At 37.4% G+C, this 21,703-nt stretch overlaps 4 protein-coding genes across 6 annotated transcripts; 3 read left to right on the forward strand and 1 right to left on the reverse strand.

Moving 5' to 3' along the window:
* Window positions 1-1,824: 1,824 nt before the first annotated feature.
* Window positions 1,825-5,127, reverse strand: LOC137711043 (short-chain dehydrogenase/reductase 2). Of its 2 annotated transcripts, XM_068450239.2 has the most exons (4): window positions 4,797-5,127; window positions 3,618-3,876; window positions 3,300-3,494; window positions 1,825-2,612 (listed from the first exon to the last, which is right to left on the reverse strand). In XM_068450239.2, exons 1-4 carry the CDS (start codon window positions 4,895-4,897, stop codon window positions 2,217-2,219), a joined length of 951 nt encoding a protein of 316 aa, XP_068306340.1. In that variant the 5' UTR covers window positions 4,898-5,127; the 3' UTR covers window positions 1,825-2,216. The 2 variants fall into 2 exon arrangements, with proteins under 2 accessions (XP_068306340.1, XP_068306339.2); XM_068450238.2 differs by having other exon boundaries at window positions 2,083-2,612; window positions 3,300-3,876; window positions 4,797-5,036.
* A 2,158-nt stretch (window positions 5,128-7,285) lies between these two features.
* LOC137711586 (uncharacterized) lies at window positions 7,286-9,966 on the forward strand. Of its 2 annotated transcripts, none has more exons than XM_068450837.2 (4): window positions 7,286-7,440; window positions 7,985-8,837; window positions 9,183-9,332; window positions 9,441-9,966. In XM_068450837.2, exons 2-4 carry the CDS (start codon window positions 7,989-7,991, stop codon window positions 9,660-9,662), a joined length of 1,221 nt encoding a protein of 406 aa, XP_068306938.2. In that variant the 5' UTR covers window positions 7,286-7,440; window positions 7,985-7,988; the 3' UTR covers window positions 9,663-9,966. The 2 variants fall into 2 exon arrangements, with proteins under 2 accessions (XP_068306938.2, XP_068306939.2); XM_068450838.2 differs by having other exon boundaries at window positions 7,288-7,440; window positions 7,982-8,837.
* Window positions 9,967-12,796: 2,830 nt separating this feature from the next.
* On the forward strand, window positions 12,797-15,863 carry LOC137710333 (uncharacterized). The gene is made up of 5 exons (XM_068449281.2): window positions 12,797-13,137; window positions 13,597-14,444; window positions 14,590-14,742; window positions 15,135-15,415; window positions 15,501-15,863. The coding sequence occupies exons 2-4, from the start codon at window positions 13,602-13,604 to the stop codon at window positions 15,390-15,392; spliced, it is 1,254 nt and encodes a 417-aa protein (XP_068305382.1). The 5' UTR covers window positions 12,797-13,137; window positions 13,597-13,601; the 3' UTR covers window positions 15,393-15,415; window positions 15,501-15,863.
* Window positions 15,864-16,427: 564 nt separating this feature from the next.
* LOC137710332 (calcium-dependent mitochondrial ATP-magnesium/phosphate carrier protein 2) lies at window positions 16,428-19,324 on the forward strand. Its single transcript, XM_088695630.1, has 4 exons — window positions 16,428-17,434; window positions 17,769-18,557; window positions 18,675-18,765; window positions 18,914-19,324. The coding sequence occupies exons 1-4, from the start codon at window positions 16,969-16,971 to the stop codon at window positions 19,101-19,103; spliced, it is 1,536 nt and encodes a 511-aa protein (XP_088551756.1). The 5' UTR covers window positions 16,428-16,968; the 3' UTR covers window positions 19,104-19,324.
* The last annotated feature ends 2,379 nt before the right edge of the window (window positions 19,325-21,703 follow it).

The following is a 21,703-nucleotide window of genomic DNA, read 5'->3' on the forward strand; positions in this document are numbered from 1 at the left end:
ACACATGCAATATACGATACTGTAAAATAAACACAAATACATTAATTTAAACTGAAAACGAATTAGTTATCAAGGATTAAAATTAACGGACCTGTTAGTGCATCAGGGCTGAATTTGTACAGTTCAACTTCATTAATAATATTCGGAGGCAGCGGTAGATTCGCAAAATTTTCCTCCTCAAGTAGTAACCCACAAGTTCTTCATCCAAGGGTTTGAACCGGTACCCCGGTGGGATTGAGTTGAAGAAAGAATCGTAACTGCCGCTGTGTCCACCGTGGAGATCACTGCCATTGTTAGTCACAAGAAGAGCTCTGCCACTTCTTATACTTTGATTATTCTCCATTGGTAGTTAGAGAGTTGCTTCGCTTTTGATGCTCCTGGGGCTGATGAGAAACATAGTTGAATTGCAGCTTAAATAGAAGTTGTTTACAAACTTGTAGTACGTATAGAAAAATAAAATTAAAACAAATTAAAGTAGAGTTTGAGTTGGATTTGTTTACTATTTTTTTGGAGCCGGTGATAATATCGTTAAATTTTAAATTGAGTCGATTTGATAATTCTTTTGGATAATCAGCAATTATCCCTTATTTTTATTGATTATTCTTTTGGCAGGATTTTCACGTGGTGCAATTTTACCGGCCAAAAAGGAAAAAAAGAAAAATCAACTTAGTAATCAAGCAAGATGGAAAAAATTTGGGGTGTGAAAAAACTCCATGCAGCTCATGCATAGGAGCTTTGCAAATGGAAGCTGGGTTGAGACTTGAAAGAAATCATACATGGTGAATTAAACCGGGAAAGAATGAGGGACGGTGAACGATCATAAGTGAGGTACAATGCGGAATGGATGTCTTTTATTTGTGTGAGGTACAATGCCGTATGGATATATATTATTTTTACATGACAGCATTCAAAATTACTTTAATCTACAGAAGAGGAGGTTCGAAAATTGATGCAAACGGGTAGTCTCACTGCTTGACCAATATGCACAATCTAGTATGGAGTACATAGAATTCGGATTCTCATCAGATCCTTTTTGTAAGGATTTCGAATTCATACAAACAATACTTGACAAAATCTGACCGTACAATATATGATAAACGAAAATAATTCACAAATTCTCAAGATTCTCACCAAAAGGATCCGGAGAGGATCGTGTTGGGAGTATATAGACTTAGGTAGGATGAGAATCTAGGTATCGTCATGCATGTCATTCTTTTATGTCGTGATTCGTGAAATCCTAGTGCATAATGAGAATGGTGAATGAAATTGCACTCTAAGGAAGTAAACATAAAAAATAAGACCTCTCCGACAAAAGGCTTGTAACTTAGCTAATATTACAAGCATACCCTAAAACCCGAGGTGATTTGTTTGATTTTCATTTTTTTCTTAATCGCTTGGGTTAAAAAGATTATAAGCTTGTTTGAATATGTTTTTAAAATGATTGAAAACGTTTTTTATGAAAATATTTTTAGATCAATCTTTAGTAAAAATGCAAGTAAATCTTGAAAAAACATTTAAAGTGCTTCTTGGAAGAAACACATAACTAGTGCTTCTTGCAAAAAACACTTCATGTGCCCTTGGAATCTAAAAATAACTTTTTCTAAGAGTGCTTTCAGTCATTTTAAAAGCACATCTAAACGAATCCTATATTGTGCTAAGCTTCTTTGCTAGATAGGCATACAATCTTTTTATTTCTGGTACTTAAATAAAACAGAAATGCTTCACTCGCACCATCAAAATTAAAGTGACCTTGGAAGCAAGGATTTAGAAACATAGTAGAGCACAGATGTGTTATTTCCCAACTTGATACCAAAAATTCTTCAATGACACTACGAAAATCACTTGCATTGATAGGTAAATAAAAGAAACATTTAGCATAACAGTCACTGCCCAACTTAATCTAGTCTTAATCCAAATAACTAAACAAGATTGGGAACAAAAAGTGCTTTAAAAATCCCGGCTTTGCGATTATACAGAAGCACGTGGCGTACCCTTGTTGACATCAAATTCGTTGTAAAATCCATCCTATCCGCCTACATCCCTACCCTATGTTGCCGGCTCTCTTCTTCAAGTATTCCCTCACGGCATATTGCAGTTGCAGTTCAGAAACGTAGATTACAATAGAATTTGCACCGTCATTATAGCTTTAGTGGATATGAAGTCCTAATGAAGCAATTTAACTGTTGCGCAAACTGTCAGTCTTTAGACAGACTACCTTAGAAGCTTATCTCACGTCTTTCAGCAAAAAACTTCCCCGTTATTGCCAGGTCCGGAAGCAAGGCAAGCCAAACTGCAGTGTCAGCTCCTTCTTCGGCTGATATATTCCCAGCATAACCTGTCATAGCAGTCTTCACCCAACCTGGGCAGTAACAGTTGATATAAATTTTCTGGCCTTCTGGTCTGTCAGAGAGCATCTTCGCCACCAGCCTGGTGTAAGTGTTGACTGCAAGTTTTGATACTGAGTAGTCAGTGAACGTTTTAGGCCACCCGCCTGATTCCCAAGTGCCATCTTGTACTTGTTGTAGGAAACTGGAAACTGTTTGATCAATCAGTTCCTCAGTGACTGTGTCCAAATTGCTAAATTTCTCTCTCAAAATCACATCATCAATTTTCTGTCAGGTAAAAAATGATTAGATCGACATAAAGCAAAGCTGTGCATGTGCATATGGTTGGGAAAGATTAACAAGTTTTGATACATTCTCAAAAGACAGCAACGAATGATATCATGCAATGGAGGTTCATATCATATTAATGATTTTCCCTCTGGGAGAAATCAGAGCCGGATGGCTAGCAAGCTCTCAGAAATGCTTCATGATCTAGCAGCTAGACAGTTACTTTACTGACCTGTCCTGTCACCAAACCCACCTCATATCATGCACCCACGGTTTCTCAACAGTGTTCCTCCAACCCAGTAGCATAACCTGGGTGAACTATAAGCCCTCCTAGAAATTTGATCATTGGGACAAATTATAAAGGCAGGTCCTCAAACTTTTGGTCAAAAGGGCTCCTGACACTCTGCTAGCACTCAGACAAGCACAAACCCTCTTCTTAACTTCTATAACCTATATGGGTTATTTTGAAATCCATCAACTTTCGGCCTTTCAGAAAACACAACTGGTTGGTTATTTCTTCTCAAGCATGCAAGCAAAGATCTCACTAACTTAAACAAAAAATGATTTAGTTATCCCTGAGCACAACTTTCTCCAATTCCCCCACTCGAGACATTCATGGACATACATAAAAAAGGATGAATATTTACGAATACAAAAGAAAAGAAGAAAAGAAACAAATTCACTTACATTCCGCTTGCCATTTATTCTACCCAATCTTGAGCTCACATTAACAATACGAGCTCCAGCAGCTGAAGGTTTCATCAAGGGGATTATTGCTTGAATCATGTTTTTGGTGCCATAATAATTTGTTGTAATAACCTGAGAGGCATACTCAACAGTATTATCAGAACCCTGATTGAAATTAACAGCTGCATTGTTTATCTGCAAAATTGAAAGGGGGTGAAATAATTGCACAAAATTAGGACCCATGTGGCAAATGGCAAAGTATAGCTGGGAATTGAATGAAACAGATAATATCGAAAGCCCAAAAATCTGATCACTCACCAGAATATCCAACCCACCGTAGTTTTCTTTCAACCAGTCACAAAACTCAGTGATGGACGCCGTGTCTAGCACATCGAGCTGATGGCAAAACACATTGAGACCACCTTCTTGGAAGACCTTAGCCGCTTCAAGCCCCACACTGTGGTCTCTGGATGTGAGTATAACAGTAACTCCATGTGCCGCAAGCTGCTTCGAAATCTCAAATCCAATCCCCCTGTTACCCCCAGTCACCACCGCAACAGTCTCTGCAGACCACCACCTATACAAACATACATGCATTCCCAAATGCAAAAATCACAATTGGGTTTTTGTTTTGTTGTGTTTAACTCATGAGTGTGAAAACAAAGATGAGAACAGCTAAAGTCTATGATAAGATCATGCATTCCCAAATAACAATCACAACTGGGTTTTTTCTCTCTTTACTGTGTTTAATTCATGAATATGAAGAAATTGCAAAACTAAAAAAACATCATAACATCTGGAGTTTATGATAAGATCATGCATTCCCAAGTGCACAAATAACAACTGGGTTTTTTCCGGTTTCTAGCGTTTAATTCATGAGAGTGAAAAAGTTGCAAAACTAAAAAAGATTATAAAATCTAGAGTCTATTATAAGATCATGCATTCCCAAATGCACAAATTACAACAGGGGTTTTCCGTCTTCTTGCGTATATTTCATAAGCATGAAAAACCTGCATAACTAATAAAGATTATAACAGCTAGAGTCTATGTTAACATCATGTACTCCCAAATGCACAAATCACAACTGGGTTTTCTTACTTTTTTGTGTTCAATTCAAGAACATGAAGAAATTGCAAAACTTGCAAAGATCATAACATCCAATGCACAAACCACAACTGGGTTTTCTTACTTTTTTGTGTTCAATTCAAGAACATGAAGAAATTGCAAAACTTGCAAAGATCATAACATCCAATGCACAAACCACAACTGGGTTTTCTTACTTTTTTGTGTTCAATTCACAAACATGAAGAAATTGCAAAACTTGCAAAGACCATAACACCAATGCACAAATTACAACTGGGTTTTTTGTTCTGTTCTGTTTGCAATTCACAAACACGAAGAAATTGCAAAACTAACAAAGATTACAACAACTAGAGTGATCATCACAGAAATGCAAATCTGAGCAAAATCAAACAAGCAAAGTGGGAGCAAACCAACCGCTGGTGATCGGAATAAGGAATGGTTCTGAGGAGGGAGATTTCCTGGCGTCTCTTTTCTCTTCTTTCTTTAGCTCTTTCAGTTTTTTCAGATTTTCCCATGTCTGCTCTGCGTCTTGAGAGAGAGAGTTTTAGTTAATTTAGCGTCGTTGGAAGTTGGAACAGTTTTATCACAGCGGCCGTGGCCCTAGGAGCGACAGGGCTCCGTCACTTGACACGTTGTTGGTTTCGGTCAAGTGCCTGACCCGATGTTTCTTCCTCAAAACTCCGCCCTAATTTCGGATCCTTTCTCTCCTCCTAACCATTGCTTCCTCTGCAATCTGCAATGAACTTCCTGAACTTGCTATGTGCTGGCCCGACCCAAAGGCTTGCAATCAGATTGGGCTGGTTTGGGCTGGGCTGACTTGATTTTAAGATCATACAATACTTCCTTGGTTTCTTTTTAATAATGTAAAATTATTTTACAGTACAGGATAACCTGAATAATCGAAAGTTATGCTTAGATAAATTCATTTAATTCAGAGACTGTTAATTTCTTCATATGTGCCAAATAATCGAAGATTATGATAACAAGTAGCATTTTCGTGATAAATGACCATTATTTTTTTTATTCGTATGTATGATTAAGCAATTTCCAAATCGAATTAGTTTTTTGCAGGCTACGGTAGGTATTTTCTTACTATACGTGGTATGTATATTTTGGAAACTATACTTGTTTTACAACGAGGGGTTATAATGTTTTCAGAAAGGTTTTATTAAAACTTTATTTTCAGACCCACTCACCCTTGTTTTTTGCCCCTCCAGGTTTTAGTAGCTGAGCTTTCGTATCAATGAAGATTCTTGGCAAATATTGGTATTGGAGATTACCTTCAATGGTATAATTCTCATCATACTTTACTGTACTTTACTTATACTCTGACATCACGTGTGAAATGGGTTCATTCTCGCTCACCAACGCACTCTTATACTTAGGCACTTTTAGGTTTAAATTTATTCACATTTTTCACATCACTACACTTTATGGCTTCGTCACCCTTCGGGTGTCAGCCAACACAACAGGGGGACATTCCAAGTTAGGGTGTGTCATATATGCACCGAAATGTATTATATTAAATTAATGTACCTAAATGTGTATACTGAAATGTAAGCACTGAAATGTTAGTACTGAGATGTATCATATTGAATTATTGTACCTAAATGTTTGTATCGAAATCTATGTACAGAAATGTGTGTACCTAAATGTATATACCGAAATGTATTATAATGAATTTAATGTACCTAAATGAAGAAAACAAAGTACATTGAAATATATTGTATAACAAAAATTAATTTATCTAAATGTTTACAACAAAATATATTACGATATGACAATGAAAATTATAATGAAATAAAATTAATACATTCAAAATTAGGAAGAAAAAGAGAAATAATTAAAAAATCAAAATATAATTAATAAATGAGATTATTAATGTATCACGGACTAAAATTAGATTTTGATCTTACTCATAGTTTTAATCTAAAAGTCATCTTCCAAGAATTAAAATGAAGTTTTCTAAAATTTAAACTATGATGCCCACAATCCCATCTAGATTGGATCGACTTTTATGACATTTTTCTAGAAACAACGTTGCCCCCAAGATATTAAAAACATATATGGTAATTGACTTTTGTAGTTTTGTAAGCAAAATTCAAAAGCCCGGCACCGTTCACCCCTCACTATGCCTCGTCGAGTTGCAATCTTTTATTCTGAAAGGTTTGAATTGTCGATCCAAATTAATAATGTTAAGATTAAACTAAATGCTAAATGCAGTCATATTTTCTTAGTAATTCTTAAGGTTCTTAATTAGTATCGTCATGGCTGAGGTCATGGTTGAGGCCAATTATTAATCTAGGATAGTAATATTTACACTCATTTTGCCTCACATACATCTTTGTTAGTTTTTGTTCATTTATTTTCTTCAATTCATTCTCACACAACGAGCTTTTTACCCAACGGTGTTACAGGATGTATCATTGGCCAATGAGGAGATTAGGCGGCAATTGAATAACTCGCTTCGGATGTGAGGGGATGGTTCCTACTTAATCTGACGACTGGAAATTAAGAGATGTGAGTAAGAGGTAAAAACGGGTGTGTGGATAGCACCACCCTTAGTCTAACCATTTTGTCCCTCTTTGGCTTGGGCAGAAAGAACACTATCTCTCTGACTTTTCTGAAGTTACTCCTATCCATACACCCTTAGTCTAACCATTTTGTCCCCTCTTTGGCTTGGGCAGAAAGAAAGCAGAAAGAAAACAATCTCTCTGACTTTTCTGAAGTTACACCATTTATGGCTAATTCGCTTTTCTGAAGGGACAGAGAAACAACGGCGATACAACCCTTCCTCAGTATCAATGGATTGAGTTCAATGCTTTATGCGGTGACCAGTAAAAGTACACGTACACATTGACCAGTTTTGTTTTCATTATTTATGTTTGACACGGTTACATATATTTGTGTATATATAGGATGGGTAGGTGTTGGATTTATATCTACCACGGTGTTTATCTTCAACTCGGACTCTTGCTGTTGACCACCAAAGAAGAAACTCATACTCTTGCGGTGGCTGAGAGCCTGAGAGCTTCCTCTTCCAGACTTCCATTTCGGAGTACGCTCTCTACTTTTAATCTTTCTATTCTCTCATGCTTTCATTTTTATGGGGTTTTTAGATTCAGTTAAGGTGGAACAGTTTACCAATTACACTTAAGTCTTGGGTTTTTCTTGTTTAGGTCTTTTCTTGTTCATTAAGTTGAGGAACGTTGTACTTATCAACAATGCTATTTAGACAAATAAAATTGACTTAATAAAACTGAGCTCTGTCATTAATCCCCATGTTAGAACGTGATATTATTTTAGCGTGCAAATGTCGTAATTTGAACCGTTTTATCATCATCTAAGAATCATATCTAGAAAGAAGAAAAAAAAAATCATGATTTGAGTTGAAGATCGTTTGGTCATCCATATATATGTGTCGAACATAGAGAATAAACTATTTCGATTATGATATTTATATGATAAAAGGGGATCACGTTAGCGTGGAAGGAAGACTTTCGTCCTAACATAAAGAGGAACGTATTGTCCATAAGAGATCTATTAAGCTTTGTTGTGTGAGTATTTTGTTTAACTAGAGGTTACTATCTTGTTATTAGCAGGAAAATGGCAGGTTGTTCCCAAGGTTGGGTATTTTTGTTAGCCGTGCTAGTATTGGCATTGAGCACTCCATGTTCACAAGCATATCTGAAACACAAGAAATTTAAGACCAAGACTGACGTTTACCTCTCCCCTAAGTTTGTGTTGGAACCAGGATTAAGTTCCAACAAATACTTCTACAACATTCAATTCCCAAAAGGTCACATTGGCCTAAAGAGTTTCAATGCTGAAATAGTTGATGCAGAAGGGAGATCCACTCCTCTAAATGAAACCTACCTCCATCACTGGGTTGTGTTAAGATATTACGCTCGCAAAAGTTACGTGGAGCCAAAGCAGCAGTCTCCCTATCAGCTCTCGGAATCAGATGTTATTTGGGTGGAGAACAGTGGCGTGTGCCAGCCTGGTTCTCTTGGACAATATTACGGGCTAGGGTCCGAAACACGGAAAACAGCCACACATGTTCCAGGCCGTTATGCAATTGAAGTTGGGGATGGTAAAGGACTTCCTGATGGGTTTGAAGAGAGATGGATGGTCAACGTGCATGCAATTGATACAAGAGGAGTGGAAGATAACTTGGGTTGCACTGAGTGCAGGTGTGATTTGTATAACGTGTCTAGGGATCCAAGTGGCCAGCCTCTGCCGGCTGGGTACACCGGGGGTTTGTTATGTTGCACTGATGGTGCAAAGTGCAGACTGAAACAAGGGTTTGATGGTGAAAAGATAAACCACTACTTGAGATATACTGTGAAGTGGGTTGACTGGTCTGAGTTTCTTCTGCCTGCCAAGATTTATATCCTTGATGCCACTGATATCATGAATTCTTCGGCACCTGCTGCATCTAAACACAATTGCCAGGTAATTAATTGATGAACTTAATTATGCATAACATCCTATGATATGTCGTTATATATACGACAATTTGTTCTCTTATCAAATATAGTTTCTCTATATTGTTTATGTTGCTAAATTTATCAAGGAAATAACTTGAGAGACTGTGAATTTGGTCTTTATTATGCTGATTAAATGTTAATTTGTGCTAGTATGTGTGGTTCATATTTGCAATCTGACAACATATATAAGTCTAGTAACAAAAAGTTAGCATGTGCGTTGCATTTTTTTTACGGTTATACTTCATTTACAATCCAATATCTATATCTATATATATATATATATATATATATCTATCTTTCATTTGTACAGGTCGAATATGATGTTGCAAAGTCTTGCAATGCAACTGGTGTTTGCTTAGACAACAAATGGACAAAGATTACAATGCCAACTGGTGGTTATGTCATCTATGGTGTAGCCCATCAGCACAAAGGGGGGCTTGGTTCAACACTCTATGGACAGGTGCTCTTAATTTGGTTGTTAATCAAATTAATAATTAGACAGTGTCATTAACTAATCAGTTAACTAATATTCTTGTTAATTATTAATTTGTGATGGTGATTACTTTAGGACGGAAGGGTTTTGTGTTCATCCACACCAATTTATGGAAATGGAACGAAAGCAGGAAATGAGGCCGGTTATATTGTAGGAATGACGACTTGTTACCCTTGGCCAGGCTCAGTCAAGATAAAAAATGCGGAGTCTCTGACTCTAGTTTCTAGTTACAACAGCACTCAGATGCACAGCGGAGTCATGGGTCTCTTCTACATTTTGGTTGCAGAAACACTTTGACTACTATACGTTAAGGACCACGCTATTTATTATTGATAGATGAGTGTAAATTTTGAGATTTGTGTTTATCTACCAACACAAATCTCGAAATTAAACTCATCTAACGTCATAAATATGATGGTGAACAAAAATATTCCCATTATGGGTATATATACGTACGAGTTATGTGGGGTATCTAGATTATATCTTCTCTTTTTGTATTTAACAATTTGATCTTTGTACGATCATGTTCATGTGTTTGGTGAATGTGTGATGAATAAAAGCTCGATTCTGCTTAATATATAAATTGAAAGATTGGCATAAATATTCATGTGATTGTTCAGGCTTCAATTGTTTTCACTAAGTTTTTAACTTTTTATATTGTACTGAAGCAAAACTTTTCACTTTTGTTCATACATTATTTGTGGGGGCTTCAATCAAAGAAATTTCGAATTCAAAATAAAAAATTTGTTGTAGTCATCCACAAGAGTGGCACACAAGCAACCTCGTCGTTGTCGTTGCCGTAGTAGTCCAAGGCATCCTGGTCGCTTTAGAAGCCGTTGTCGTATTCCATGGACTCGACGTCGTTGGCCTCGTGCATATCGTCCTCGGAGTCCCTCACCGTCCGACCACAAAACCCTAACGGCGGTCGGAGGAGGAGGAGAGTTTATGGGTTGATGAGAGAAAACAATGGGAAAATTCGATGTCAAAACCGGATGAGAAAATTGGAGAATTGTATTCACCTCTTGAAAAACGTGGAATGAACTCATGATTCATTATCTCCAAATTTGTAAATACTGGTATTTGTGGCATGCGGTAGTTATTTGGTATTTGAGACACCAAAATTGACTTTTGACATTCTATTAGTAAATATTATCTGATATTCTCGTTAAGTAAATTTTTTCTTGAGTAGTAAACAGGTTGATGCCTGTAAAGAAGCTTGACAACTTGAAGATGAGTTGGTTAAAAATATTTACTCATGTGTACTCAGTTTGTTAAATTCGATTACTACTTCTCATCGATCATATTGTTGGAGTAGCATCAACAAATATCAAAATTATATATGTTATATCAAACAAAGTATTGTAGCAGTAGTTATAACGACAAATTATCTAAAACAAATAGCAACATAATTAACAAGCAAGGTTACTAAAAAAACTCAAAAACTTAGAGATTAAGGTAATGTTATGTTCTAAAGACAGAATTTCGCTCCTAACAATGAACAGTTTGTTGCAAAGTCTTGATTACGAATATATAACTCCAATTTGAAACAACAAAAACAAAACCAATTGCACCGATTGACGGTAAAAACAACCAATTTTTCAATCAATTAATATTAAATAATTTACAACACCATTTCTTATATAATATAAAAATAAAAAGTAAGGTCCATGCCTGAAAAAAAGAAAGTAAATCACACAAAAATACCTTAGCCCATCTGAACAAGGTCCGAAAGTGTTTATTTACCATAGTCCAAATTTTTGTGATATGAAATTATTTTGTTGTCGATGGAGGGATCTTCTTAGGTTCGGCTTGTTTTGTACTTATCATACTTAGTCAAGGTTTATAGGGACTTTTAGAAAGTACCAAGGAATTCAATCTAAGTGGGACTCTCTCAAAAGTTGGATCCTTTGTAGACTCTCTGCTACCTCGTATTTTTTACACAATATTTTGTAATATATTACGAGAATTGACAAACTATGAAGTGGCAAATAGTTCATGAAGAGCCACTTTTGAGAGAGTTCCCTTAGTATTTCTCAATCATGTGATGTGTTACCAATAATTAATACAAAATAAACACGTTAATCAATAATTAAGTAATAATCTAACCATCACAACCACGTTATACTATTTATAAATTTAATCTAAATAGTTGATTTACCTAGGATTTCCCGTATTAGAAAACTACAAGTGCACTACAATGACATTGATTAAACAAAAGACTTTCTAATTGGAGGACAAATAGATGTCATTTGCTACCTAAAATTGAACTAAGCTGCATATTAATTGGCAAATATGGCATAGTTTTTTTATTTGGGCCTACATATTTTGGAGAGTGGCGGCAAGTTCTCTTTCTCGTATTTTAAATGTAATATATAAGAGGAGAGAAGTTTGTGTTTGAGCTGTAGTGTGTGGCAAGTTCATTGTCACATGATGTTCTAATTGAAAGATTTTACAACATTATTTTATTTGAAAATGATATATAACTTAGGAATTTAAATTTTGAGGGTCGGCAAAATTGCACTCTAACTTAAAATCATCATATTCATCATTGTTATGAATTTAAATTTTGAAAATAATAAGCAAACATGCGCGGTAGTTTAAAACCATTCTATGGTTTTGGGATGTCCGAAAGTATTCATTAACTAGAATCCAACCTTTGTGAAAACCAAGACATGGGTTGGTCTCCGCAATAAATATGCGGGGATGCTTCGTATGCCAAAATAAGGATAAGAACTAGTGAAACCTCCATACAAAACTAGGCAAATGATAAACACCACACACGTGTTTTAGGTTTTTACACACCAGAGTTCTGTTTAATATTTAGTAATTTCAATTGATTTATTCAATTTAATAGTTAAAAAAAAATATATATATGTGTAAAGAAATAATATATATATATATATATATAATCACTTCCCTAAATAAAAAGATGGTCAAACTTTCATAATTAATTCTTATGCATAAGAAATCATATTTTAAAAGATATGTCATTAATAAAAATAAGTACGTTTATTAATACTTAAATAATAAATTAATCATTAATTTTCTTTTATTTTTTTAGTGGCTGATATACAAATGTAATGGCTGATAAGTAAATTTCACTTTTAATAATTTAAAAAAAAATCAACTATTAACTCAAATATAAAAATGTAGTTTCTCTGATGTTACCATTTTTGGTATTATTTCTTCTCTGTGTTATATCTGGTGTGAAGGAAAATATGGTAAAGGCAAAGGAGAGAGGATCATGTGAGGATCCTCTTTGTGAGGATTTTAGGAATCATCTTTACGAGGATTCTAGGAATTCTCTAATTACATATGTTTATTGTATATTATGCAATCAGTTTTTATCAGATTCTGTTTATATTCAATTTTAAATAAAAAAATATATAATTATTTCTAATACGATGAACGAATATAATTGAATTATCCTAATAATTCTCACAAAAAAAATCCAACAAGAGCTCTCCCGGATGGCAAAGGTGCCATAAAAGCGAGCGACTACAGAAGTAACACGACACGCCGTAGATATCACAACACGTCATCGCTTCCGTAATATGTCCAGCGGGGGACGACAAGTAACACAGTGAGTCAACACACTCGCGTTTACAGCACTCTCTCAAGTTCTCTCTCTAAAATTTGTAGGGTTTGAACGGCCGGGCGGGCGCACACTCGCCCATACACTCATAATCCACGCTATAAAAGTAACGTCTGATTTTGTATCAAACGGATTGAAAGTCTCCAACTTGTTATCTCAGACTCGTCTTTCCTTCTGGTACTCTTTTCAGCCTTTCCTCTTTATGTTTCGTATACGTTTGTTGATTTGTAGATTAACCCTTATGAAAAAATCGCAAATTCGATAGAGAAAGTGATTTTCACCCACTCATGTTGTTTTTAGCGTTTAAATGGAATAAATCAAAGAAAAATTAAGAGACGGTGAAAAGAAAAAAATAGTGCAGAATCATGCAGTCCTTACTTTTTGTTTAGTGTTTTGATTGAAGTGTGAAAATTTGTATAGTCCATTGTATAGTCAATAATTTTAAATTTGAAGAGCTGTTATCGACACTCCAAAAATATCACCGTTTCGCTTCGAAGTGCAGTTTTTCCCTATATTTTTATATGGGATGAGTGTACGATGACGTTTTTGGATCGCTAATAACATTGCTTCGTTATGATTCGGAGCGTGGAATTTGAGTTTTGAGTTTGTGTGTGAGTATTTTGGTTGTTTTGGCAGAAAAAATGGCAAGCTGTTTTCAGGGTTGGGTGGTTTTGTTGGCTATGGTGGTATTGGCATTGAGCACGCCATGCTCACATGCTCTTAGGATTCTCAAAACTAGGGCAAGAACTAGTGTTTTTGTCTCCCCTAAGTTTGTGTTGGGACCTGGATCAGTTGCAGACAAGTATTACTACGATATCGACTTCCCGAGAGGTCATATTGCAATCAAGAGCTTCACTGCTGAAGTAATTGACGAGGAAGGGAATCCGATTCCCCTTCACGAAACTTATCTCCATCATTGGGTTGTCGAGGGGTATTATGGCCGCGTAGGTTCTGTGGAGCCGGAGGGGACCCGTGTTGAGGAGCTTCAAAGGTCGGATTTTATTTTTGTGAGAAACAGTGGAGTGTGCCAGAGGACTCTCGGACAGTACTTTGGACTTGGGTCCGAAACACGGAAAACAGATACACATGTTCCGGATCCTTTTGGAATTGAAGTTGGGAATCCAGCAGTGACTCCTGCTGGCTATGAGGAGAGATGGATGCTCAATGTGCACGCCATTGACACACGGGGAGCGGAGAATGGGTTGGGATGCACCGAGTGCAGGTGTGATCTTTATAATGTGTCAACAGATTCTCGAGGCCGGCCTTTGAGGCCAGGGTACGTAGGAGGTTTGTTTTGTTGTTATGATGGTGTACAGTGCAGGGTAAAACAAGGCTTTAATGGTGTCAGGAGAAACCTCTACTTAAGATATACTGTGAAGTGGGTTGATTGGTCTGATTCGATCGTGCCTGTCAAGATTTATATCTTTGATGTCACTGATAAAATGAATCATTCAGCCGGACATGCTATTGAACATGAGTGCCGGGTTAGTGAGTTTCACCTCATCGTATGATATGTTGGAATAGTATTCGCTCGAATGGCGACAATGCATGCATCAATATTCTGGCGTTTGCAGTTTTTATGAACTCAGTTTCTTTTTATGATTGAGGCTATATCTTTCTTTTGTGCAGGTTGAATATAATGTCGAAGAGTCTTGCAGTGCGACCAGTGATGGGTGCTTTGACAGCCAATCGTCATTGGCTACTATGACGACTGGTGGTTATGTCGTCTATGGTGTAGCTCATCAGCATACGGGGGGGATTGGTTCAACTCTATATGGAGAGGTGATCTTTTCTTCCACTCTTAGCAATTTGGTTTCTTCGAACCTTAAAATAATTTCTTTCGGCATATGGTAGAACTCAAAAACCTATGAGATTTCCTGTAAGTAGTATATACCGGCTTGTATACATTACCCTTAAATATATTTGCAACCAGACTGCAACAATTTGCATCTTCCCCCACCTTGCATTTGCAAGTATGTGACCTTATACTGTATATAGGATTTAGCTTTAATCGCTGCATTATGATCTCTTCCTGCACCCTTTTTATAAAGTCAAGAGTTTCCGTCGTGTGTCAGGCTAAATTGTACTCTTCCTTGTCTCTCTTTCTTGTTGAGCCCACACATGTATTGAAAGTATGTGTCTTCAAGTAATGTACTTGCTTGTGATAATTTTAGGACGGACGGGTTCTGTGTTCGTCAATACCAATTTATGGAAAAGGGAAGGAAGCTGGAGATGAGGCTGGTTATATTGTAGGAATGTCCAGTTGTTATCCTCGACCGGGCTCAATCAGAATAAACGATGGCGAGACTCTGACTCTAGTATCTAATTACAGCAGCACTCAGACACACACCGGAGTTATGGGTCTCTTCTACATTTTGGTTGCTGACTACCTTCCAACTTCCCCGGTGCTTAGCTTCGACACTGCACTTTGAGCGATGTACCGTTGAACATTAAGGTTAATGAGTCTAAATAAGGCGTCTGGATTCTTTATCGCCTGAACTCAAATTCGTTAATGTACTGACATGGTTTTGTTCTTGCAGATTTCGAGTCGTATAAGCTAAAGCTGATCACGTCCTTCATCAATGGCGTCATGAACTTTTACGTTCGGGTTATGTAAAGCGTCTTGATTCTACGTCTCACCCGGCGCTGCGATATGTAGACATAACAAAGCCAATGTATCCGTTGGTTTGGCAATAATTTGAACTTCATCTTCAAGTGTTTTGTTAAATGTGGTGAACTTTGAAGCTCAATTCAGTCTGTTCAATACATAATAGAGCTTTCCCACCTTTTATTTGTGTATTGTGGTAAGATCGATGACCTTGTCAAGTAAATGGGTTTGGGAGCATGGCATCAAACTAAGACTCCCTATTTTGGCATGGAATAAGAATAATGTATGGCGTATACGACTTTTTAGTCTAGCAGCACTCAATTTTTATTTTAATCTAATTTTAAGCGTATATGACTGTTGGGCGAGTTGAACTCGACTTTCATCGTGTTAGAATAAATATGAACTCGACCCCTGAATTCGGGTTTGCCCAATATGCACTGCAACTTGGTTTACAAATACTATTTCACTGAAAAAATTAATTTAATCCAACAAGAAGTAAAATTTGGGTCTCAATCTCAAATACAAGCTTAAATTTCAGTTCATAAACATTTAAATCACTATTGATCCACGACTTCAAACAAAAAAAAATATTGTTCTAAAGTTCAAATCAACACAAATATAGTAGTCAAAATTCAAAATATGTACGTTGTTTCTTGCTTCTAAATTGGTTCGACAAGCAAATGAGATAATATATTAATGTAAATTTAATTCGGGTTAGAACTCGATTTGAGTCAGATTGAACAATGTTTTACCCTAAACCAATCCTAATAAAAATCGAGTTGAGATTGATCTTGATTTGGATGAGTTTTATGTAACTTAATTCGACCGATCAAGGTTAAAAATCGGATTAATTTCGAACTGATCCAACCCAAGTTTGCACCGCTCAACATTTGACGAAAAATTATAAAATCAAAAAAGGCAAGTGAAGGAGTGAAGGGCGACCAAACACGAGGAAGAATATCCACTTCCATTCCAGAGCGATCCTTCTCCGTCAGTTTCATATCATACAATCTTCCCCTCCTCCCTCGTCTCGTATATATATACGGCAGATATAATATATATATACACACACACCCACTCGGCTGTTACATTCTGTGTTACCGTTCCTTAATTACCGTTACATTCAATCCAAAAATCCGTTCTTCAATCCACCCAATCTCTCACATTGAAGAAGAAGATGAGGTCCCATCTCTCCCAACCCTCATTTCCTCTATCCTGTTTCTATCTTTGCTGAATGGTGATGGCTGAAGAATTTATGATCGAACAACCCAAAACGCACCAACCCATTTGCCCAAAATCCGCAAATCTCATACCTTTATTGTGGGTTGTGATCGATTGATCCGCCATTGAAGAAACTCGAAGAAAATTGAAGAAGAAGGGGAAGGAAGAATTGGGTTCTTATGTCAGGGGCAAAGCCGGCCGCGGCAGAGCATGTCGGCTTCCCCAACGTGGATGCGAACAAGTCCACCGCCATCGCCAAAGGCGAAGGATGTTGCAATCCGGTCAAGAAAAGCGGACCCATTTCGATGGATCACGTTCTTCTAGCCTTGCGCGAGACCAAGGAGGACAGGGAGGTCCGAATTCGAAGCCTTTTCAATTTCTTCGATGCTGAGGATCTTGGGTATTTGGATTATTCTCAGATCGAGGCCGGATTGTCGGCCCTTCAGATTCCGCCGGAATACAAGTACGCCAATGATCTTCTGAAGGTCTGTGATGCTAACAGAGATGGAAGGGTCGATTATCTTGAGTTCCGGCGGTACATGGATGACAAGGAGCTCGAGCTCTACCGCATTTTTCAGGCCATTGATGTTGAGCACAACGGCTGCATTCTGCCCGAGGAGCTTTGGGATGCCCTTGTCAAGGCTGGTATGCCCAACTATACTTTCTTTTGTTTCGAAATTGCGAAAATTCGCTAACTTTTACATGCTAGTTCATAGTTTCGTCTGTAGATTGAGGATTGGTTCTTGCTTTGAGGCATCGTTTATAGTATTGCTCTGATTGTAATATAATTTCCACTAGGGAGCATTGTTACCATCATGTTCTACATTGAGCTTGATGGGAATGTAGAGCTATGACTAGTATTATTTCCCAAAACTGTTTCAGAGAAAACAAAAGCGAGAGGGTTTCCTTTTCCGTAGACTTTAATTGGGAAGTTTCTTTATTTTCCATCTTATAAGCCCTGGCAGTTTTTAATTTGTAGGGATTGAAATGGATGATGAGGAACTTGCGCGTTTTGTGGAGCATGTTGATAAGGATAACAATGGAATTATAACTTTTGAAGAATGGAGAGATTTTCTTCTACTTTATCCGCATGAAGCAACAATTGAGAACATATATCATCACTGGGAAAGGGTGTTTCTTGTGGATATTGGAGAGCAGGCTGTTATTCCAGAAGGAATTGGTAGGCATGTTCATAGGAGCAGATACTTTATTGCAGGGGCTGTAGCTGGAGCCGCTTCTCGTACTGCCACCGCTCCTCTTGATCGCTTGAAAGTGGTTTTGCAAGTTCAGACATCTCGTGCTTCTGTAGTACCAGCTATCAAGAAGATACTGAAGGATGACGGTATTCTGGGGTTTTTCCGAGGTAACGGAATAAATGTTGTGAAGGTAGCACCTGAAAGTGCCATCAAGTTCTATACTTATGAAATGTTAAAGAAAGTCATTGGAGATAATATGGGGGCAGACGAGGGAGATATTGGTACTGCTGGTAGACTTTTGGCTGGTGGTATGGCAGGTGCAGTGGCACAAACTTCTATATATCCTTTGGATCTTGTGAAAACTCGGTTACAGACTTGCACTTCAGAAGCTGGAAAGAGTCCTCGGTTGAGGACATTGACTAAAGAAATATGGATTCATGAGGGACCTCGGGCCTTCTATAAAGGTCTGTGTCCGTCACTTCTTGGGATTGTCCCCTACGCTGGCATCGACCTTGCGACCTATGAGACCTTAAAAGATATGTCAAAGACATATTTTCTTCACGATAATAGCGGTACAGTTCTCTGGTTTTTTTGTATTTTTAATTCTCCTTTCCTTATCCTTTTCATCTCGATAACGCTCTTTCTAACATTTAGTGAATTGCCTTTTAAAATCTTCACTTTTTTTCCAGAACCTGGTCCTCTTATTCAGCTGGGATGTGGGACAGTATCTGGAGCTCTAGGAGCAACATGTGTTTATCCATTGCAGGTTATCCGAACAAGGTACAATTTCATGGCTGAAGTCTTCCACTACTGTGGTTGTTTATTTTTATTGAAGAGTGCACATCCGAGCTACTTGAATTTTTCACTTCTTAATTTTTGCTATTCTGATGAATTTTCTGTTGGATTTAATATATTTATTGCTTTCCAGATTGCAAGCTCAACGTTCTAATACAGCTACTGCATATAAAGGAATGTCTGATGTATTCTGGAGAACCCTTCAACACGAAGGCTATAGGGGTTTCTACAAGGGATTGTTTCCAAATCTTCTCAAAGTTGTTCCAGCTGCAAGCATTACCTATATGGTATATGAAGCCATGAAAAAGAAACTAGATCTGTAGCGAGTTGGTAACTACATTGATCTTTGTAGTTAGAAATTGTAACGGTGCTGATGATGAAGAAAAAGGAAATGAGATTACTAGTTAAGTAGAGGATATGATTGTTATAAGACAGATGGTATCCCACTTCAGGATACGGGGCACAGGATTTTCAATTTTGTAGTAGGAAAATTTGTTTTCCCGGATTTATCATAACTTTCAATTGAGAAACAAGGTTACAGGCACATTTGGAATTTGATGGCAAAGGTGATAGGTATTATCTTCTTCCTTTTTCTGTGTTTATTAAGACTGTATCTCTCTCTTTCTTTGGAAACGTGTGCTTGTTAGGCTATCTCATTAATGAACACAGGAAGTTTTTAAGTTTCTATTTTCCCATCTGTTAAAATATTGCCTACAGCCATCAAGATTTTTTGTGCGATATACAGCAAGATTTTGGCAGAACTAGATGATATTTTCTCTACTAATCCATGTGGTAAAATTTACATGAGTTTCATATGTGACCTGTAGATATTTCAGCCATAATATCTAGTTGCCTCTGTACGTACCTCGGCATGATGCATCTATAGGATAAGCAAGCTGTTGTTTTAATCTTCTATTACAGATCCTTTTAATTTGTGCCTATACGTGCTGTGTGCGAAGACCATTCTCTTGCTGTGCTTGCTTGCGGTCATTTTATTGCGTGTAATATCTGCTTCAGTTAGGAATAGCGACCACTAGGGATTGTTGCCTTGAAAACATATTTTTGAAACATCATGTTTAGGTAAATTGTAAAATTCATGTTTTGTGATCTCAACATCTTAGATGTCTGTTCTTTCGGTTAGCTGTTTAACTGTTGCACTGTAAAGTTGTAATGTGCTTGATCATGGATGTAATATCATAACTAGATGGCGTAACATACGATGTTTAACATGGTGCATTAGAATGAGTATTGTCCAGTCATTTCGTAACTTCATCCTGTTCTCTTGTTGCTAACCTGTGCTGGATATGCTCTAGTTTGTAACTACAATTCTTGGTTGCTTGCTTTGGCCTTGTATGTTCTTTAGGTAGTTGCATTTTAGCATGTAAACATTAATATCTATATGTTTGGTGATCGACATTGCATGATGTAACATGTCAAGTGCATGGTGTTTCTTGCTGTTATGCTGCAATTGGAGTTTGTGATCTGTGAACTCTAATGCCTCTATCGCCCGTGATGGATTTACGGTTGCTCGCATTTCCAGTTCCAACTGGTCGTCTTTGGCGCCCAGGGAGTCGTACAAACTCAAACACGTCTATAAGTGCAAACTGGCATTGCTAACTCCCAGCAGTAGCAGCACAGAATTGTTGAGAATGAGTCCCACATTAATGGGAGGATGGACCATTGACTTATAAGAGGTTGGGCTACTCCTCATATAGCCAATTGGTTTTATAGTGCAACATCAACTTTATTCATGGTATCGAGCAGGTTGCCCCACGTGTGATGCTAAACGGCCACACGCGCTCCACGTCATCCTGTTTTGTTCACGTATTGGGCTTGAAAATTCGTCACATGTGAGAGGTCGTGTTGAAAATAAGTCTTACATTGACAGGAGGAGAGACCTTACATGGGCTAATAAGAGGTTGGGGTTATTTTTCATATTGTCAATTGGTTTTATGGTGGAACCTCAACTTTATTCAATAATTAGATGTGGGTGGTTGTAAGATTTTGTGCAGAAGCAACTCATACGAACGTGAAAAGCTCCTCTACACCCGAGATGACACCAGTTGGTATCCCAAGCCATTCATGCATTGCCATGTCACATTTATTACTTAATATTTTAACAATCTTACATGGCTTCGTTTGCGTGATTGAACATTGGCACACCGACCCGTCTACATGGCATCCCAGATGCAGAGAAGTTTCTCTGTCGTTGAACAGATGAAAGATAAAGAACAAAATGCAAACAGGTGTTTTATTTAATCCTTAGGACAAGCTTAAAGTGCAGTAATTCTTTCCAAATTGACAACTGCAATACTGCAATGCTGAAAAGCTATATAAATTTGAGCCAAGGAAGTAACAAAGACCACAACTGAAGTGAAGAAACTGCCAAACATTTTGAAAACACACTATCAAAATTACATGGCATGCTTGTTTACTCTACTACTACATAAAGAGCTGACATGTTAAAAAAAAAAAAGAAAAAGGAAAATAAATAAGGGTTGCGATTATGACACTCCTCTTTTAGCCATCTGCACTAAGACTGAATACGTTATTGTCTTCTCTCTATTGACGAGAGGAGTGCAAGAGGCTACAGAAGGATTGTTAAAATCGCTAGCCGAAAACGAACCGGAAGAAAGGCTTTGCCTCCCCTTTGCCTCTTTGACTTGCCTTTTGTCCCTTCACATCCCATCAAGGGAGGAAGAGGGTGGGACTGATCAAGCATGTAGAAGAAGTTCTTCTACTCACATTCTTCACCATCTTCTTCCTCTTCTTCTTCCACATTTTCGTGTGCGTTTTTGCCAGAGAGAGAGAGAGAGAGAGAGAGAGAGAGAGTGTGTGTGTGTGTGTGTGTGATGTTATCTGTAGGTACAAGTGTATATATAATTTGTATTGTATGAAGCTCTGAACAAGGTAGGTGGCTTCG

The sequence above is a fragment of the Pyrus communis genome, chromosome 6 (assembly GCF_041283825.1).
Source record: "Pyrus communis isolate YQ-2024b chromosome 6, ASM4128382v1, whole genome shotgun sequence".
Taxonomy (NCBI): domain Eukaryota; kingdom Viridiplantae; phylum Streptophyta; class Magnoliopsida; order Rosales; family Rosaceae; genus Pyrus; species Pyrus communis.

Bases quoted from the DNA above. Each gene is read 5' to 3' on its own strand.
- LOC137711043 (XM_068450238.2), bottom strand. From the start codon at position 4,897: ATGGGAAAATCTGAAAAAACTGAAAGAGCTAAAGAAAGAAGAGAAAAG. The intron at 3,877-4,796 runs GTTGGTTTGCTC...ATGTTTGTATAG, and splicing joins CCTTATTCCGATCACCAGCG to GTGGTGGTCTGCAGAGACTG. The intron at 2,613-3,299 runs GTAAGTGAATTT...TTTACCTGACAG, and splicing joins GAATAAATGGCAAGCGGAAT to AAAATTGATGATGTGATTTT.
- LOC137711586 (XM_068450837.2), top strand. From the start codon at position 7,989: ATGGCAGGTTGTTCCCAAGGTTGGGTATTTTTGTTAGCCGTGCTAGTA. The intron at 8,838-9,182 runs GTAATTAATTGA...TCATTTGTACAG, and splicing joins CATCTAAACACAATTGCCAG to GTCGAATATGATGTTGCAAA. The intron at 9,333-9,440 runs GTGCTCTTAATT...TGATTACTTTAG, and splicing joins GTTCAACACTCTATGGACAG to GACGGAAGGGTTTTGTGTTC.
- LOC137710333 (XM_068449281.2), top strand. From the start codon at position 13,602: ATGGCAAGCTGTTTTCAGGGTTGGGTGGTTTTGTTGGCTATGGTGGTA. The intron at 14,445-14,589 runs GTTAGTGAGTTT...TCTTTTGTGCAG, and splicing joins CTATTGAACATGAGTGCCGG to GTTGAATATAATGTCGAAGA. The intron at 14,743-15,134 runs GTGATCTTTTCT...TGATAATTTTAG, and splicing joins GTTCAACTCTATATGGAGAG to GACGGACGGGTTCTGTGTTC.
- LOC137710332 (XM_088695630.1), top strand. From the start codon at position 16,969: ATGTCAGGGGCAAAGCCGGCCGCGGCAGAGCATGTCGGCTTCCCCAAC. The intron at 18,558-18,674 runs GTACAGTTCTCT...CTTTTTTTCCAG, and splicing joins TTTTCTTCACGATAATAGCG to AACCTGGTCCTCTTATTCAG. The intron at 18,766-18,913 runs GTACAATTTCAT...ATTGCTTTCCAG, and splicing joins TTGCAGGTTATCCGAACAAG to ATTGCAAGCTCAACGTTCTA.